The sequence below is a fragment of the Xiphias gladius genome, chromosome 2 (genome assembly GCF_016859285.1).
Source record: "Xiphias gladius isolate SHS-SW01 ecotype Sanya breed wild chromosome 2, ASM1685928v1, whole genome shotgun sequence".
Taxonomy (NCBI): Eukaryota; Metazoa; Chordata; class Actinopteri; order Istiophoriformes; family Xiphiidae; genus Xiphias; species Xiphias gladius.
The window spans coordinates 1,588,358-1,600,953 of NC_053401.1; the positions used below are offsets into that span (position 1 = coordinate 1,588,358).

A 12,596-nucleotide genomic window follows, 5' to 3' on the forward strand; every position below is an offset into this window, starting at 1 on the left:
TGTGTGTAGGCTGAGATTTGAGCTTTAACACAGCGAACCCGCCTGCTGTGAATTCATTACCTTTTTACATTTGCTTTTGTTTTTCTTTCATCTAAATCCTTAGAATTTAAAGCCTCAAAGTGACTTTCAACCAATCAGATCCCTTCAAAGATCAAAACCTGCTCATCGTGTTGTTTGCTTGCGATTCCTTTACATTTTCTATAAGAATAATAAGGGTCAGAAAAGCAAAGATCTATCAGAGGGACATCAAAGGTCGTCAGTTTCAAAAAACCAGTTGGGGGGAAAAAAAAAAAGCAGGTGTGTACAGGAAAACAAGAAAATGTGAGGAGAGCTGGTAGCCCGAGGAGCACAGGTCACATGGTGAAGAAAAACCCATCCATGGCTGCACGGCAAGTCAAGAACGCTCTCCGTGATGCAGGCGGACATGTTTCCTCGCCAACGATCAAGAGGAGACTTCAGGACCCGAACCTCCGAGGATTCAGCACAAGATGAAGACCCCTGGTAAACCTCAAAAACAGGAAGGCCAGGCTGCAGTTCACAGAAGGACAAGAAGAAGAAACCGGTGGAGTTCTGGACCTGGGTCACTGGCATTTACTGGTGATTTAACTGCTGAAGGAAGCAGCGGGATGAAGACAGAGGTTTACAGGAGCATCCTGTGCTCAGGTTCAGTCAAATGCATCAAAACTCACTGGACAACATTTTATGTCATCGCTCAGCAGGACGGCGATCCTAAACAAATGGCCAAAGCAACCACAGAGCTTCTCGGGGTGAAGAGGCGGAGTATCCTCAGTCACCTGATCTCAGTCCAGCTGAGCTGCAGTCCACGTGATGAAGACCAGACTAGAGGCAGAGACCCCACAACAAGCACGAGCTGAAGGATCTATCAGTGAAGCTCAGGGAGAGCGTCACCGGGGACGATACAAAGAGTCTGCTGAAGTCACCGACTGCAAAGCATTCTACACTAGATATTAAATATGATCATTTAGTTTGACTTCATGTCTTCATATCTGTCCAATTTCTTTTGAATCCTAAAATTTGGGCACAATGTGTTTGAAGGGCCATATCTCCCGCACAGTTGTCCCAATGTTGACGTAAAAAACCTGCTCAAATTGAAGCTGAGACTCGGCGCATTAATGCAGTCCCCATTATTTTATTCCAAACTGAATGTGCTGAAGCTCAGAGCCTGAAGAACAAAAACACGTGTTTCCAATCAGATGTCTTATGCACAAATTAGAAATTTAGATGACAACACGACCAGGGAGCTGTTAGGTGGTGAGCTGCAGATGATGGGCTCTTACTCCAGTTTTAGTTTTTTTAGTGTTCACGACGCAGCGTCCTGGGTAACACACACACACACACACACACACACACACACACCCTCTACTGTAAACAGGCTGCAGCTCCAACTCATCGGATCAGTTTCAGTGAAGATTTCACAAATCAACAGACACGTGGTTCATTCTTACATGCACACGCACACACCACTACAGCGGAGTGTGTGTGTGTGGGACAACAGGCCTGCACGTGTTGTGGGAACAGGGGAGCAAAGGCAACACACACACACACACACACACACACACACACACACACACACACACACACACACACACACACACACACACACACACTAGTGTCTTGCAGGCATGTGGTGTGATGCAGAGATGGGAGGTGACTAGATACCATCTGGGACTTACACAACCTCCCTCCACTCTCTCTTTTCAGCTTCCATCTTAATCACTGTTGACGTTACAAGACTCTAAATATTCCTAATACATTTCAGATAATACATAGTATTAACTTATCAATACAGAGCGACCTGATTATTTTCCACAAGGATCGACTAAATATTTGGTCTATTAAATGTCAGAAAATAGTAACAAAGGTATGTTTCTGAAAACCCTGAGTCCAAAACACAAAGGTTTTCAGTTAAGAGGCGCGACAACCATTTGATTCATCGTAAACTTTATGAAGCTCAGAAACAAGAGTAACATGAGGCTTTAAACTTTAAAAGTGAAGATATTAAGGTATTTTATTTAGAATCTTTAGAGAAATAGATGCCACCGATGGTTATCTTCAGTAGCGATTCATCTGCAGATTATTTTCTTGATCAATGCATTAATCTATAGCCTATAAAATATCAGAAAATATTCAAATATGTCCATCCCAGTTTCTCAAAGTCCGACGTGACGTCCTCAAGATATCTTGTTTTACCCGACCCACAGTCTAAAAACGCAAGAATATTCAGTTGAATATGAAACAGAGAAAAGGTTATTTTTCTAATATATAATAAGAGCTTTTACTGAGAGTGTTTTCTTTGCCATTTATGCATAAAAGGTTTTTAACAATGAATGGATTATCACAATATTTGGAGATTTTTTTTCTTTTTTCCTACTGTTGTAGCTCTGATTAATTTACACTGAATAATATTCATTCTTCTGTACATATACAGAAAAACGTGTAGAGAGGGGGAGACTCTTTTCCTCAGATCATTCTCAGTTTTTTTGCCTCAGTCCAGCTGAGCTCTGAGGCTCGACTCACTAAACCTCCCTCTTTTTTTCCTCCCTCTCCACCTCCACCCATCATCGACGTGGTTTTTTACAGTGATGCGATGGAACGGCGGCGGCGGCGGCCTGCAGGGACGGGTCACGTGACCACACGCGCAGAAAGTCAATTAACACAGAATAGGGTTATGTAAGTCGCGGCTGAGCCTCACAGCGGTTTCTCATTGATAAAAGCGGGAGGGGCAGCAGAGGACGGAGGGGAATGAAAATCAAGCCACAGTGTCAGAAGTACAGACACTTTTTCCTTCTTAGCTGGTTCCCGATCTCAAAATCCGTCAGTTGTTTATGTCGGTTTATGTTAGTTTCTATGTGACTTGCTTTCTTGTTCTTTGTGGCCTCAGGAAAAAAGAAAAACATGGCATTAAAAAAAAAAAAAAAAGCAGAAAATAAAATTAAAGTAAATAAAAATTCCGACCAAAGGATTCCTGAGCGCTCTCACCCCCCTCAGACCTACACCACCCGCTAAAACCGCCTTCTTAGGGCATCACGAGGTGGTTGCTAAGGTGTTGACAGGCAGTTGCTACGGGCCGCTAGGCTGTTTCCACGTGACCTCACGAGCGTTTGGGTATGTTGCCATGGCGTCACTAGGTTGTTGATGGGGGGGGCTGCCCAGGTGATTTCTGGGCTGCTCCTCGGGTCGTGGTGGGCAAATCCGACCCTCTGGATTTGGCCCTTTGTCAAATATATTATTTAACAGAGTAAAACTTTGGATTTCATATTAATTTTTCATTGCACCCCGGCCAAGTGTTTGTGGGTCTAGTGGAGTGAGTGTTTTATTCATCAGGCACGGTGCAGGGTGACCTATATCCCACTGCAAGGACCCCCCCCCTCAAGTTGCGGTGAAAATTGAACCAGAAACAAACAAAGTGAAAGACTGAACTGAACGAACAAAGAAGACAGGAAGACAGGAAGACAGGAAGACAGGAAGACGGCGTCCCTCGTCCTATTCTCGGTTTCCACCGGATGCGTCTCTGGATTGCCCTCCACTCCCACAATGCATCTGTTGCGAGACAGTCTGAGGATTGTGGGAGTGTTGGCAGCGAGACTTCACAGTGTAGAGATTCAGTTAATAGCGATAATTTGCTACATTTCTCCTAAAAAATAAAAGTCACTGTGAATCAGACTGCGCGTCCCGATTCCACACTTTACTCTGAGGACAGTACACGAGAGACTGGTTTGGACCAGCACAGAGTGATGCGAGACGTGGGCTGGACTCACTGCTGAACAGGAGACCGCTGTCGTGCCATTCATTAATTCACTGTGTCAGACAGCGCTGACCTGAGCGTCTCTGTCAGATGGGAGTTCGTGTTGTGTTTAGGGCTGCAACTAACTTAGTTTCAAAATCAATCAATCAATTAATCTGCCAGTTTTTTTTCCTCGATTAATCGATTTCTCATTTTGTTTATAAAATGTCCCAAAACAGTGAAAAATGCCCGTTAGAAATTCCCAGAGTCCGACGTGATGTCTTCAGACGTCCCCGTATTGTCCGACCAACAACTCAAAACCCAAAGAGATTCAGTTTATCATCATGTCCGACAAAGAAAAGAGTCACATTCCCTCATTTGAGAAGCTGAAAACAGCTCATTTTTGGCAAACTTGCGTAGAAAACGACTGAAACGATTTTTCAATTATGAAAATTTCTGCAGATTAACTCTCTGTCGATTGACTAATGGTTGCAGCTCGTTGTTGTCTTCACTATCAAACTTCAATAGAAAGAAAACCCAAGCAGTCGCCAAGCAGAAGCTGCACCTCAACCCCTTAAAAAACGTACAGTCAGCGATTCTCATCTAAGCCCAGGTTCTGTAAACGGGAAACGGGAAACAACCAAAGTGGCTCGGACACAGGACAGTGGACAGGAGGAGGAGAGGGGAGACGGGGGAACGGGGGCAGTGGGGGCGAGAGACGTTAAATCGGTAAGGAGGGGAGAGATGGTCGAGAAACAGCCGCGGAGCGCCACGTTAACATCGGTGAGGTTTCCAACAGGATTAACTCTCATGGAGCCTCTGGTCTGTTCCTCTGACAGTCGACGTCCATTTTCATCCAAGACCCCCCTCTCTCTCTCTCTCTCTCTCCCTCTCCCTCTCTCTCTCTCTCTCTACCTCTTTTATCCATCTCTCTCATTAACAACCAGTCCACACCTGTCTCTTTGTCTGTCTGTTTCTCCGTCTCAATGTCGCTCTGAAGGTCGCTGCTGTTTATCCAAGAGTTATGAAACGACCCATTGTGTAGGTAAGCGGGTCTCTCTCTCTCTCTCTCTCTCACACATGCACGCGCGCTCATGATAGGTGTTTCCATGGCAACAGAGAGCGCAGCATCTCTCCTCCGGTGCCGTCGATGCATAGAGGAGTCTGCAGCTCCTCGTCCGTCGCTCACGTGCTGTCTGTTTGCTCTGACCTCTGACCTCCTCAGTATGAGCTGCCTGTAACCTCTGAGACGGAGGAGGAGGAGGTGACCCTCGCTTATCCAAGGATCGTATTACCGAGCCCCGGTGGGAATTGCAGGGGAGCTCGCTCACACCAGCCTCCGGAAATTTCTAATAATGCAGCCTTCAACCGCTGGAATTCAGCCGGTTCTCAAACGGAGGCTGTCGGCTCCTCGGGCATTAGAGGAGCCCTGGTTTTCTGATGACGATAATAAAGCAAATATGAAAAGGTCTTATCCGGCCGCTGAAGGTATTATACTGCATCAAAAAACACAGACTCCTCCTCACTGACTTCAGACCTGATTTGATCTGTTTGACAATAACAAAGCTGAAGTGCAGCACAGACCAGCTGTGCATAACAGACAGTAGCAGCAGTCAGTGGACAGAGGACACGACGTGCCACTCCGGAGAGCAAATGTCATGAACGAGCTGCTTTTCTGGAGCGGCAGTGGTAAGAAACAGGTCAGTGACGTGTCCTGATGTACTGACATCATGCTGCCGACGTGCGTTCACGTGGAAAACGGCAAGCGCAGGTGTTCTGACGTGCGTGAGTGGTGAAAGCTTTTTATTTCCTCGTCCTTTATCGCGTCAGAGTATGAGCCTGCCTGCTGCAGCTTTGTCACAAACCTGGCGTCATTTGAAAGGACACAGCCGATCATGGACCCAATGGCTGAACCTGCACATCCTCCCAAAATGAAAGAATCTAACCCCGCAGGGAGCAGAGCACCGACACATTCGGGTGTTTCTCGTCAAGTCACAAAGTGGAAAACGTCCAGATTAAATCGCTGGGACACACTGGTCGTGTCCTCGAAATAATCTGGGCCCACAGAGCTCCGTTTCCTAGCTGCATTTCTTTTCGTCTGTCTTGTTGTCAACTGCACAGGAAGCGTTTCCATGCGTTTCCTGTTTCCGGTTCATTAGAAACAAACAGAAGAGGCTCGCTAGCGCCAGAGGCAACATCCACCGCGATTTAACAAACCTACAGAAACTCCGTCCACATCGATGACGACGTCGCAGCAAACACAAACACACTCCCACTTATGACTCACCACGGTAACCAGATGCCGCGCAGACACCGCGGCGTGCTCCGGCGGCACCTCGTGATGCGGCCGTACCAGCAGGCTGAGGGTTCGCTGGCCGCCGGGCTCCTGACGAAACCGAGACTCCGAGAGGCCGGCCGGCATCACCGCGGCTGACCTGGCCGGGGGCTGATGGCGGTGGTGCTGATGGCGGGGGTGGGACTCGTCCACATCGGGCTGCTGGTTCAAGTCGCGCTGGGGGTGCAGAGGTGGGGAGAGGTGACTGGAGCGGAGAGAAGGGAAGAGACGAAGCTCTTGGTCACCAGAGGACGAGTCTGAGGAGCAAAGGAGGAGACAAGGAAATGAAGACGACGGAGAAAACGTGTTTTTGTGTCGTTAGTTTTTCAAAAAACAGAACACATGAGTTCAATACAAAATCCCAAACATTTCGTGATTCCATTGCCGCTTCTGCTTTTACTCATTTTAACAACTTGGAGGTTTGGACATGTGGTCGGACAAAACAAACCCAGCGAAGGCGAAGGCGTCGGTCTGAGCTCTGGGTAACTGCGACGGGCATTTCTCACTATTTTCAGACTTTTTACAAACCAACCAATCAGGTGACTAATCAAGAAATTAGTCAGGAGATGAATCCATAATGAAAAAACAATCATTAGTTGCATTCCCGTATAAAAGAGTTTAATAATGAGGCTGCATCAACTACAACAGTAAAATGCTGCTTTACACATCAACGCATGACCAATAATTATCTAATGATTTGATGTGTAATAGTGTAACAGTCACGAGGGTCATTTTACTGCATCGAGTACATTTTGCTGATTATACTTTTACTCATAATGGAGTATTTTTACTGACTGGTATTAGTACTTTTACTTGAGGAAAAAGATCTGAGTATTTCTTCTCCTGTAAAACTGAGTACGGATTCACCTGACAGTCATTTCAGACTTGGCTTTAAAGACTCGAGGAAGCAGAAACGCAGAAAAGGGGAAGAGGTTTTATTTGTTTTTTTTCTTGTCTAACTGCCGCACATCTCTACCTCTTCCCTTCCCATCTTTGAAAACTGTGCACATCCAGCAGGACTCCCAGAGAGAGACGGCAGCGAAGGAGATGAGAGCAGGAGATCCCATCTGTCTGTGGGTCTCTCTGCTGTCGCAGCGTCTTAGTTTCAGGACGAAGGCTTTCATCAGCCCGCGGGCAGGCCGAGAGGAAAACCCCTGCACACCGACTGAACTCAACCAACTGTGACGAATATGAACGCTGCATAATTCATTCCCAGTCTTTATTTATCCTGAGAGAGAGAGAGAAAACAAAAAGAAAAAAAAAAGATCTACTGAGTGAAGCCGTTGTTCCTCCCCGGCAGCATCCTGCTTCACATTTACAGACCCTAAAGTTAAAGTTAATTGTTCTATTAGAACATTGGTAACATTTTACTTTAAATGTCCCTATTAGCTTTTACTAGCAGCGTATAAACATTTAATAACTGGTTGTTAAAATACTCTATAACGTAGTTCTAAGCGGATACGAGGACGTTTTTCAGTGTTTAATAAAGTACAGTCTTTTTTCTGCAGTTATAACTTCTACGAAGACGGAATTTATATTATAACAGCTGTGTTTATCTAATATTGTTATTCGCTATCTGTTTATACACCAACCTCCACTCACAGGTGTCAACAAATACACTGACAAACACTTAATCTGACTATGAACGACTATACTCGAGGATTTTCGGGGTCCGGTAAAGTCTGATGCGGGAAGTTTCTCACTTAGCCTCCGTCCGACGTCCACACACCCTGAGCCGACAGACCGCCTGTCCATCAAATCGCCCGTTTGTTCTGGCAGAAAATACGCTCAACGGAAGCCAGAGGACGAGTATCCGACAGCGTCCTCGGACTTCTGGATGCCGAGGAACAGGACTATTTTTCCCGGCTGCACCTGCACCAAAAGCCACTTGCGTAAGTCCATAAAAACAGGGAGAAATCATGAATGTGCCCCCCCCCCATTCTGTGATCCCATTTCCGTTTTTTTTTCTCAAGACAACGTCCTCAGTGTTCCTGAACATTGAAACTCAGGACTCTGCCGGATCACGTAACCGCCCCGTGGGATTATGTTGTGGCCGCCAGCTTTAATTATTTCTATTTTGTGTCTGAGAAATCACCTGCAGAACCAGGGTCCCAACTCTATTGTGACCCTCTATTTTTAAGGGTAGAAGATACAGAATAAGACGTGAGGTTTTTTGTGGTTGACCATGAATCAGCTTAAACCTACACAGGAGGCTGCAGCGGAGCAGGTGTTTCAATAAACAGGAAACAGCAGGTTAAAGAGGTTAAAAATCAATCCTGAACCAGTCCCATAGAGCTGACACAGCTTCTCTCCATCCCCGGCATCCTTCTCCCTAGCGACAGCGTCCTGGTTGCTAGGCACGACACCAAGCTGAGCCGCGATCTGGTTGGACGGGAGCTGTCGGCCAATCACCGGTCGAGTTAGAGCGGGCTGACAGGTAACGCCGCGGGGAGACGACACTCTCCCCCGACGCACACCCCCGGAGGATGACTGGGTTTATTCGTCTCTGTGCGATGTCAGGTAGATGTTCAAAGTAGTAAACGTCCATAAAAGAGCAAAAATGGGAAGATGAAGCGCTTTGACCTGGTGTGTCTGTGGTTTAAAGACATGTTGCCCCGAAGGGGGCGCTACAACTCAGGACCACGCCCTCAAATTATTAAAAAATAAATTAAAATCATCAGGGATAAGCAGCATATCCTCGTGTTTTTGAGGCCAGATCCATGAAACGTCATATTGGCTTGAAAAGTGACAATTATCAAAACAGCTGCTGATCAATGTTCCGTTAACGGACCAGTCGATTCATTGACGTTTCAGCTTTGCTCGTTAATTCTGCTGCGTTGCTCCACTTATAATAAAGAATCATTTTACGAGCTCCTCAAAGGCTCTTTTTTATGTCAAAGTCTTAATTTGTGCTTAGATTTTAGACCAGTAAACTACAAACTATTATTTGACAGCAACAACTGCGGGGCAGAAAACAGAACAACGTTTCCACGGAGCCACTGCGTCGCCGCAACGGCCTCGTGTATAAAAACGACCGGAGAAAAGCTACACGCAGAGTTTAAATAAACAAGGGCTCTGGTGTCAGATCAGCGCGGACCAACAAAGCAGATTTTTACCCCGTCTGATGAGGCGGGGACGACCCAGTCCGAGCACGTTTTTGAGAAACTCCTTCCAAAAACATGACGCGGGATCACGTCTTGGTCGGTGTTGTATGTACGATCCGCGTTACCGAGGTTCTGGAAGGTGCTACACAAAAACAGATGTTATTACTTCGGCCCCACTGACGCGCGATTCCCCTTTTTCAGAGGCCGGCAGAAATCTGGACCAACCACAGACTGAAGTGGATCAGTCGATGGTCAGAAAAATAATCTGCAACTATTTTGATTATCACTTTATCATTTAAGTCATCTTTCGGGGGAAAATGTTTTTGCTGCTCTCAAGCTCTCAGATATGTTCTGCTTGCCTCCGTTGTATCGCAGTAAACCGAATATCTGGGTTTTAGACTGTTGGCTTGGACAGAACGACACATCTGAAGACGTGGCCTTGAACCCCGAGAGACCGGGAAGGATATTTCCGCCATTTTCGGACATTTAACAGACTAAACGATCAAAAAGATCGTAATCAGCTGGTCAGTCAGTAATGACAACAATCGGTGGTTGCAGCCCTAGACTGAAGTGCGACAATATTTGCCACCTGCATTTTGTCAAAGTCATGTCATTGGTTGCTGGCTTTGTTTTTTTCTACGCCTGTCCTTTATGCTGCATTCAAGTCATGTGCGAGTTCTCGGTTTCTGACTTCTCAGGATCGCTGACGTCATTTCCTCTCGTTAAAAAGGTAATTAAACATGATCTTTAATGGATGCGGTGCTATGACAGCAAGTCGCACAACCAGCTCTGCAACCACGCAACCATCTTGAGCTGCCTGAAGACTCAGGGGCCGCGACGATTAGTCGACTGGCAGAGAATTAATGGGCATCCATTTTGTTAAGTGGTTTGTCGTTTTGTGAGAACGAAACAAGGCCAAATCGCCTCAGGCCTTTTTAACTATTTTCTGACACTTTATAGATAAAACAATGAATCAAGAAAATAACTGACATTAAAACAGCCCTGAGGTCACAGTGAGCGTCCAAACGCTAACACATGCCAGAAAGTGTTTTATTTTTAATGGAGGGGCTTATGGTTAGAATATAATATTTCCTGTTAATTGAGCATTTGATCTCAAAAACGCAACACCATCAGTGTAATAACTAACTCCTCTTTGCTCCCGAACATCATCTGGCTCCAGTTTGAGGATTCATTGTTCGTCCCTCATCATTTTTACACTGACTGTTTCACCTCTGGACAGAATTTCTGGAATTCACACAGAAAGATCGACTCCACCACAGGCCACTTTAGGGTAAACACATTATCGCCACAGGCTTTTGACTATGTCTCTCACACACACAGCAGTGAGCACACATTGTGTGTATTCTATGGCATTTTCTCCACACACTGTCTGGGATGACTACAGAATACATGCTGGTCCTGTAATATTCCCGTGGAAGGCTTCAAGGTTTCCTTGTAAGGATTTTACCCTTCTCTTGTTCCTTCCAGGACAAATTACCAGACGATGATACTAATCACAGTCCTATCTTGTCCCTGTGGAAGGTTTGAGCCTCTGTCATTAGGATTTAAACGCAAAAAAAACCAACAGATCCCGGGGCTGCAATAAAAAGGTTATCGAAGGGCTTCATCAATAACAGATGTCACGAGGTGGAAAGATTCCCGGCACAAGTTACAGAGCTTTTCTTGCTTGGAAATGTTTGTCCCGAGCAACGCAAATGCTCGAATCTGATGCCGCTGATTTTCACAGGCTGGATGGCTCAAAGGACGGTTACGCTAGCGCTAGTCCATCGGTGGGAGGCAGCAGAAAACAGACGCTTACCTGCGCTGGGCAGCTGCGTCCATACGAGACACCAGAGGAGAAACGTGGTGAGGAGTCCTCCTCGTCCTCCTCTTCCTCCTCCTCGGCTGCCGCGGCACATCCCTCCTGTCTGCAGCTCAAAACTCAAACAAATCAGCGGCGTCCGCCGCAGCTTCCCTCGCTGCTGTGATTACGCATGAAGGGAAACAGCCGGTGTTGTTCCTATCGGAGGCTCCAGAGATCCGCTCCGCCACCGGGCCCCTGCGACGCTTCCTTCCGCGCCCGGCGGTGCCCCTACAGCGGCCTGGCTGAAGGAGGGAGAGCCGCTCTGCGGCAGCAGCTCCGGCTCCGGCTCCAGCTCCAGCTCCAGCTCCGGGGAGAAGCGGAGGTTTTTTCCATCTGGGGTTCGGAGACCAAAGGGAGGTGTGCGGGGAGATGTGGTCAGGTGGAGGCTGATGGTGATGGTGATGATGATGATGATGAGAGGAAGGGGAGGAGAAAAGGCGTGGTGGAGGAGAGAGGAGGAAGAGGAGGAGGAGGATTAGTCCTTAAAATCTTCAGTACTGAATTTATGTTAACATGTATTTATTTATTTTTAAATGTCTTTTAGTGATGTTTTACTTTGTTTTCAACAATTATCTTCATTAAACGATTGTATTTTATTCATTATTATCAAGTTTTATCATATTTTTAAGGGTTGTTTTTTTTTTTTTAGCCATGTTAGCCATATGCTCTGTCTGTCTGTCTACACGTAAATATTTCAGTATCAATCAATAATCATTGATCGGTTTCCATAAAAAAAAATTTCACATAATTAATAATTATACTCAGAGCCCAAATGTTTATCTAGCGCCACCACCGAGTCACAAAACTCCACTTAATCTCCACGCAGCGTTAATGATATGAATGAATATTAAGGATTTTCCAACTCGGGGTTTATAATAGGTAGCATGCTAATTAGCTAATATGGTGCGTTCACGTCAGGTCGTTTAAGCCGTAATTAGGAGCAACCGAGTGGCTTGAAAGCGTTCTCCGATACTAATACAATCGATTCAGCTCATTTTATGGGAGCTGCTCGCTGTTTGTTTGTATCTGGTTGGGCGTGAAGTCCAACAACAACAACAACAACAACAACAACAAGCAAATGAATGCAGTTTATCTGGTGACTGGAAGGTGAAACTGCTGTTCTTCCCATTCTGGCGAGGTCCAGTGAATGCAGCACCACTCACTTTGATCTTTTCAAGTTTCTTTTTTTGTTTGTTTTTTCTTTTTCTTTTTTTTTTTGTCGTGAATTAAAAGTAATCTCTCGTCGTTGAGCCTCTAAACGTGAACGAAACGAGGCGGGAAAGAGCCGCTCTTTGGTCGACGGGTCCAAAGTGGATGTCGCCTTGTTTTAAAGTGGTTTAACAGAAGTAAATAAAGTGATAAACCCCCGTTTTTCGCTGCCGTCGTTGCCGACGATGACCCCTCACAGCGGAGCCGGTGACTCCCGCGGGCCGAGGGCGACACTCGGCGGGCCCGCGTAAAAACCCAGCGCGGAGCTCGAAGCGTACCGAGACGCTCTTTGGAGAGCGAACGTCCGAGGCGGGCTCCCTCCGCCTCCCGTCGGCGACA

The 12,596-nt window shown here is 46.3% G+C and overlaps 1 protein-coding gene across 1 annotated transcript in view; it reads right to left on the bottom strand.

Moving 5' to 3' along the window:
- ptprr (protein tyrosine phosphatase receptor type R) overlaps window positions 1–12,554 on the bottom strand; it is a 40,081-nt gene extending 27,527 nt beyond the window's left edge. Inside the window, exons 1-3 of the mRNA XM_040149541.1 lie at window positions 12,413–12,554; window positions 11,004–11,434; window positions 6,033–6,337 (exon numbers count right to left, since the gene is read on the bottom strand). Coding sequence (XP_040005475.1) covers window positions 6,033–6,337; window positions 11,004–11,103 — 405 coding nt within the window. The 5' untranslated portion in view covers window positions 11,104–11,434; window positions 12,413–12,554. The remainder of the gene's footprint in view (window positions 1–6,032; window positions 6,338–11,003; window positions 11,435–12,412) is intronic.
- Between the last annotated feature and the right edge of the window lie 42 nt (window positions 12,555–12,596).